Source organism: Eumetopias jubatus, unplaced genomic scaffold (genome assembly GCF_037043125.1).
Source record: "Eumetopias jubatus isolate StellerSeaLion01/CBP00866 unplaced genomic scaffold, mEumJub1_p1.0 scaffold_16, whole genome shotgun sequence".
Taxonomy (NCBI): domain Eukaryota; kingdom Metazoa; phylum Chordata; class Mammalia; order Carnivora; family Otariidae; genus Eumetopias; species Eumetopias jubatus.
The window spans coordinates 14,949,794-14,957,301 of record NW_028274822.1 but is presented as its reverse complement, the minus strand read 5'-3'; the positions used below and the strand labels follow the sequence as shown (position 1 = coordinate 14,957,301).

The following is a 7,508-nucleotide window of genomic DNA, read 5'->3' as shown; positions in this document are numbered from 1 at the left end:
ACATTTTTAAAGCAATAACATGTTATGACTCTTTAATTCGTTGAGTAGAGAACTGAATATTTACTGACATTTCTTGAGAACTTGCTATAAGCCCACAGGAGAGGATCTGACATCGTCACAGTATGTTCTCCTTAACTTGACAGGAAGTCAACTTCAAGCAGACTGACTTGAATCGAGATCTCCTTTGAGAAGCCTAAGTGTCCGGTAAACTGCACTGGTATTTTTTTACTGCATTGGAAAATACTCAAGTTCCAGTGGCTTTACCATCCTGTACTTTACTTTCTGAAAACCTGGCAATCCCATGTGGACTTCGGGTAGAATGAGCAATGCAAAGAGCTGGCTGGGACTTGGCATGTCCTTGTACTTCTGGGGACTGATGGACCTTACGACCACTGTTCTCTCGGGCACACCAACACCACCAGGCAAATTAGAAGCGCTCCTGTCAGACAAGCCACAGTCACACTCGCGGACAAAGAGGAGCTGGGTTTGGAACCAGTTTTTTGTTCTGGAAGAGTATACTGGAACTGACCCTTTGTATGTTGGCAAGGTAAGAATGGCCACACAGACAAATTACCAGGGTATCAAATATTGAAAGGGAGTACAAATATGAACTGAAGAAGAGAGGTCGCCTAACCTGTTTTGGGAGTCCTGAGAACAATTTTAACTAGTGGTATGTTACTTAACAGCTAGTTGAAATCTAATTTTGGCTTTGTCAGATACCAGTCAGAAAAGGAAAGATTTCTCCCCTTGTTCAAGCCTCTGTTCTAAAGTGGGAGAAAACAAGGTATTAGATTTTAGAGGAAAAGCGTGGGACCCTGCAAGACCCATTAGAGTCCCAAAAGAGGCAGCGGCAACAGCTTTGGGGAATAACAGAATGGGGAAGAAAGAAACCAGAAAATGCAAAGGGGAAAGTAGAGGGGTTTTCCCCTTTGTTCTGTTCGGGTTCCCCCCCCCCCCCCCCCCGCAAAGCATTTCCACAGGTATTGCCTGGGGCCTAAATTTAATGGGGAAAAAAAAAAGAATAAAACATTCTTCATTTCAGAAGATCCTAGCATGTGCTTTAGAATAGTTTGAGACAATCAATGAATATATTTATAAACTTTACACTCGAATTCCCTTGATTTATCTATCATCATTTCATTTTTAATCCAGGCTTTCTCCGGTGTTTACTTTATTTGGATGTTAATCAGAGACCATTTTGTGAAAGCAACCAAGTGAAAGAAAATGGGAAACAAGGACCTAATTAGAAAATAAATAATTCATTCAAATGATAACTTAAACGCTTGTTTAGCACAGAGGCTAAGAATGTGGGTTTCAGAGTCAAACACATATGGGTTCAAAACCCAGCTTTGCCAATTGCTTCCAGAACGACTCTGAACAGGACAATGAAGCCCCGTTAGCCTTGTTTCTTCACACATCAAACGGGGATAACGAGAGAACTACAACTTCTCAAAGAGTTGTCTGCATAAGCTCTTTCCTCAACTCCTACCCACTTCTGAATTCAGATCTGACTTCTGTCCCCTGCATTAAAGTCATGTTTTCAGTGCTCCCAAGGACCTCCCTACTACCAAACCTGATGTTTCATTTTATGGAACCGACCACCTCAGACCCTGCTGACCAGTCCCTCCTTCTTGACTCACTGTCTTCTCTCTGCCTCATGACCTTCACAGTCCGTTTTTCCCTCCTTCCTTCTCAGCCTCTTTGCTGGCCCACATGACCCCATCCATTAGAGGTCCAGCTTGTCTCTTTGCCTCAGGCCACATTCATTCTCTGGATGGATTTGCCATCCCCATGGTTTTAAACACCACCTCTAAATCAAAGCCTCCATCTCTGGCTCAGGCCACTCGTCTGGACTTCAGACTCATAAACCCTATCGCATATGTGACAGCTCCACATTTATGACTCAAAGCCCTCCCAAATGTAGCATATCTGGTAAGGAATTCTCGGTTTTTCTCCCAAACCAGGTCTGCCCCCAGTCTTCCCTATGTTATTAGCACTGCCATCACTCACTTTCTAAAACCAGATACAAGGTGGTCATTCTTCCCTTTCTCTTGCCCCCACATTCTCTCCACCTGCAAATTGTCAGTCCTTTGCCAAAATACATCCCAAATCCTTCATTTCTCCCGCCTCCACTTCCACTGATATCTCTCACCTGGGCAAACACCTGAACTCCCAACCAGTTTCCACACTTCTACCCACACTCTCTTCCCATCCATTCTCCACACATGAGCGTCAGACCATGGCACTCTGCTTACACCCTTCCATGTCCTCCCACTGTACTTTGAATCACCCAGACTAATCCCCACAGCCCCCCACGCCACTCCTCTCTGACCCAGCCTGCCTCCCGTCTTCCCACCACATCGCAAGACACCCTTTCTTTCCCTTCCTCTCGTGTTCCAGGGACATAGCCTTCTGGCATTTCCTCCAACTTGCCAAGCTTTGCCTGATTTTTCCCCCAAAATAAAATATTCTTCCTCTGGCTTCTTTCGTGGTTGGCTTCTCCTCACTCTTTAGGGCTCATTTTGAATCTACGTCTTCCTTGACCATTTCCTAAGGTAGGCCCCTCTGTTAGACTCTCTCAGGGCCATTATTTTTTTCAGAGCTCTCATCACACCCTACAATATCTGACTCATTTGTTTGTTTACATGAGTACTGTCTGAAGCCTTGGACTAGACTGACTATAAGCTCCCATTTTATCCCCAAGGCCTAACACAGTACCTGTCACATAGAAGGTGCTTTAAAAAAGATATTTAATACTTCCTGGTGTCATAAGGATTAAATAAGCTAACACATGTAAAGTGCTTAGCACAGGACGTGGTCCAGAGTAAGACCCTAATGATCATTACTCTGTAAGTGTGGTAGTGGTAATAGTGGTAGTTCGGGATTTTGCTACATAACTCAGCAGCTCAGTAATGTGTATAACCTAATGCAGCCGCCAAATCTCCTAGCCTCAAAATCTGTGACTTCTCTTTGACTTCTTCCTTTCCTTCTCTCCCTCCCTCATGTACAACCAGTCACCACATCCTGTCAATAGCTCCTTGCCAATTTCTCTCAGATTCACCTCATCTTCTCCAGGCTCTGTCATTACTGTGGTCCCTCTGCTCTTCATGATTAGATTAACTAAGCAGCCACTGCCCGTCTCCCCGTAGAGAATCTTCCCCAGTCCTCCCCTAGGACTCAGGACATTCATCTCCTTGAAGCAACCTTTCCATCATGTCACTGCTCTGATTAGGAAAGCATTGTAGCTCCAATGCTTATCAGAGCTCTTAGCTCCGTTCAAGGACTTGCAGAAAATGAGTCTTCCTCCCTTATCTAGCCCTCCCCTACGATTTCACAAATCTAGTCCTGATCCCAGTCATGCTGGTGTCCTTACTGGCCCTGATACACATACCACGTTTGTCCCTACCACAGACATGTACTCGTGCTCCTGCCCTGCCCAGGACACACTGTCACCGCCTCTCTGTTCAATCACATTCCAGTTGCTCAGGGCCTTAGCTTAAAAGCCATTTCCATCATGAACACATCTTCTATCTACTCAGAGTTCCAAAGACTTCTAGCTACTCATTATTTGTAAAATATTTCTTCCAACTAGACATACATGGCTACTGCTAAAATAAGTTTAAGAAAATACATTTATTTGTATTCAGTAATGGCTTTGTGTACTTGTACAGTCTAGAGCCCTCTTCACTTCTCCCAAGGGTAGAAGCTGAGATTCCATCCTTAGCCTTCCCTACGCTTCCCCAACACCGAGTACCCAGCACAGGGCTGGACATACGACCCTACAGAAAGGCGAAGGTATCTAACGTTGTACTGGGCTACCAGAGGACTATGTGTCAGTCACAGTCACAAAGCGCAGATCATTCCATCAACACAACAGTGCTGTGAGGTAAGTGTGATTCACCACTTTTAGATAATTGGCCTGTGGAACACGGCTCAGAGAGGTGACGCTTATTGCCCCAAGTTACAAAGAAGGTAACAGAAAATCTGACACTGCAGCCACAGGCTTCCCTTTTCACTGCCCTGAGACTTAGCCCTGAAAAATACAGTGAAGAGTCAATGGTGTTAGGGCACCAGGAATCCAACCAAGCCCAACTGCTTCCCAACATTGGGAACTTAGCTGTCTAGCACCCTCTCTCTAGTACTCATGATTAGTGCCCACCCTTTCCTAACCACCCCAACCCAGGACACAGAACACCCTGAGCATCTCGACAGCCATCTCATCCAGCCAACGCTGAGCAGCCAGTGAAGTGGGGTGTTACTCCACGTTATATATTCACTTACCCAGGCACTGCCCCCCCCCCTTACTTTGTTTTGAAAGAGAATTCATCCACCTTTCATTCCCTCTCTCCCAGGGGCATTTAGCTTGTCACCTTGAGCTCTGGAAGGTGTCTTTTTAGAGAGCCTGCCTGAGTATTTGCTTATTTCAGGGGAGTATGGCAACAATTATCAGCTGTAATTGGTATGGCCTTATAAAATCCACACTGGGCTTTCCAGGGAGAAGGCAGTGTCGAGTTAAAGCTAGATTATATTGACATACGCAAAGAGTGGGATGCAGAGAGCTTGTGCTTGGGCACGAGGCAGTGGTTCCAAGGCATGCTGAGGTTAACAGCTACACGGAAGCTGCCTAACCACAAAGTATAAGGACTACCGTGCTCCCGGAGTTGTACAAGGCACTATGAAAGATGATAAAAAGAGTAAAATCACCCTTGTTTTTAAAATATTAAATCAACTAAGATTTTTCATAAACTACCTGGACTTTCCATCTTTCACTACTCCTTTAGCTGAAGATCTTATAAACTAAAGCATTAGTAGGATAGGCAGGATATCCACCTATCTTATTCTGTTTAGATTTGGGGAGGAAGAATGTTTTCCCAAGATGTACATAACCATGTGCTGCCAGCTCCATTCCAGAAGCTCCTTACCTTCCTCTGAAGAGCTGGTACTCAGTCAGCATTAGCTGAATTAAATATGGATAAATTATAAAATACATTTTTATTACACTGCCAGTTTGCTGAGTGACTTCAGGGAAAGTTATCAATGCCTCGCATTTGCAATTGTCGTAACCAAATGTGTATTCTACGGCTGGTAAACCCTAATATTAAATGCACATTACCATGCTGGTTATTAAGCTAGAGTCTCTCAGCTTTGTATTCACCTTCCCATACTCCCCGTAGTGATCAGTTAGGGCTGGGACTCTGCGAGCCACAGTTTCTCCTTTTCCGACCAGCTCCCCACTGGGTTCAGGCAGCAGAATGTACCAAAGAGAGAACCAGAGGCAGGAGGAGGGAGAAGGGACTTGTTCCTAATACCTAGCCAACAGGTGGTTCCAGTTCCTGGATCTTCCCCACACTCCCAGCACCAGCCTCATCACACCCCCTCAGAAAGATCAGCACAATTGGATGGCAGCCCCTTCTCAGAAATCTGGATCTGAAGTCTGAGAGAAGTGGGTGCTGGGGGCACCTCCTCCAAGCTCCTGAAGCCCCAGCCCCAGGCGACAGCACTCCCTCTTCGGAGGCCTCGGACCCAGCCTCCTCCAAACATCTAGATTCCAGGAGCCCCAACTGCTGCCCTCTGCCCCCAGCCAGAGGGACACTAGCTGTTTCCTGGAGTTTCTAACCCTCCAAAACTTCAGTGTTCCCTTTTTGCCTTTCCAACTCTCCATATTCAATTTGCTCTGCTAAAATAACTGGTTTAGGTTTTGTTCCCTGACTGGACCCTGAAGTGATACAATTACAGTCCTCAGAAAGCAGTTCTGTGTAAGCAGATTCTGGTCCCTGTCATAGCTGGTCCCCATTTGTTCCCGTGCACAAAAGGCTCATCAGGCTTCTCTGTGGATGCCCTCTCGCCCCCTCCTCCCTCCCTTCTCTCCTTCTTACACACGGGCTCACAAACACACACCCAGAAGCTGTCTGAAAGATGCCTGCTAGATCTTTTTAAACAAAGGTAACATTTCCCAAAAAGCTTTAACCCTAATCCTATACCCTACGTCACTCATCCCATACAAGTTCATTGAGCATTTGCTACATTTGAGAATCCACATGAAGATGAAAGCCACATGGTTCCTGCCTTCAAGGAACTTAACCATCCAGAGAATTTCTCAAATTCTTCTCCTGATACAGACAAAAACAAAAGATAACAGATCTGATGTTCAGCCCAGACTCTACTGACATCGGTCAGCTGAATGGCTCCTAAGGAACCAGGACCCCTGCAGCAGCAACAATTTGAGCCTTCTATTACTTATTAAGCACTCTCCATAGGCACAATACTCACTTAAGTTTGGCCTGTGATAACAGCAAGTACGCTTAGTTTTCTTAAGGACCAGAGGACAAAACTTTTTAGATAATAAATAGAACACCTCAAAACAGTCCTGGGTACTTTATGTCAGCTTCTATTCCGTTTTCTTCCCCCTAAATAATCCGCCCGTGACCTAAATGAACCTTTCATTATAAGTAAAAGTTCTATGCCACATGCCTTAGGATTACATGTCTTACATATATAAACACACAGCATTTCTTTTTATATTAAAAAAAAACCCTAGGGCGCCCTGGGTGGCTCAGTCGGTTGAGCGTCTGACTCTTGGCTTTGGCTCAGGTTGTGATCTCATGGGTCGTGAGATCGAGTCCTGCTGGCTCCAAGCTCAGCGAGGAGCTCCCTCTGTCCCCCTCCCCACTGTGTACACACTACCTCTCTCTCTCAAATCAATCAATAAATCTCAAAAAGAAAAAAAAAAAATCCTGAGATCCCTCTCCTCCTCCTCCCAATCCCACTCCTCTGCCTGGAAACACAGGTCCAGATGGAATGGATTTTCATTTATGACTGGGTCCCAATAAAATGGCTTTCTATTCTACACAACAAGAGCTGGGCACCTCTGGTTTTTTTAACTCCATAAATAGAAGATTCGGATTGCAAAAAATAATAATACTGTATATGGAATGAGGAAATGTGAGAATTTCATATTCTAAATAGAATTCTTTAAGTAGAAAAAAAAATCCACTAGCAATTTTTTTCGGTCAATGTTATTCCCTTATTTCCCCTCTCTAGGTGCGACACAGCTGAATTCCTCTAGGCGGCAAAATCGCTGCCTGTGTGATTTGGCCATGAGTCAATCTGAGATCAACTCAAAGCCAGCCACAACCTCCAAACCCATCCTTGTCTGAGGATGTTGTGAATACATTTTCAGGTGTCCTCTTGGTGTCTGTGCCATTTAATCCTCAGAATAACACTGTCCTAGCAACGCTTCAGGCAGCCTTCTGCAGCTTTCCCCGTTAGATTATGCATAATAAAAAAGCCAACAGGTTGTTTGTGCAGTCTCTGCTACACTCCCGAATAGAGAAGCAGAGAGCAGAGAAGAGCTGGGCATGTTAATACCCTTTTCTCTATGCATATCACCGTCATTATCATCATCATAATCGGCCCCATTTATAGCATTCCTATTATGGGAAAGATGCTGTGCTAGGTGCTTTACATACATTAATTTCTAATGATCCCAACAACCCTTCAAAGTAAGT

The 7,508-nt window shown here is 44.8% G+C and overlaps 1 protein-coding gene across 1 annotated transcript in view; it reads left to right on the top strand.

Annotated features, from left to right (window-relative positions):
• The first annotated feature begins 301 nt into the window (after positions 1–301).
• CDH20 (cadherin 20) overlaps positions 302–7,508 on the top strand; it is a 48,132-nt gene continuing 40,925 nt past the window's right edge. The window contains exon 1 of the mRNA XM_028102944.2: positions 302–547. Within this exon, the coding sequence (XP_027958745.1) occupies positions 302–547 (246 nt within the window). The remainder of the gene's footprint in view (positions 548–7,508) is intronic.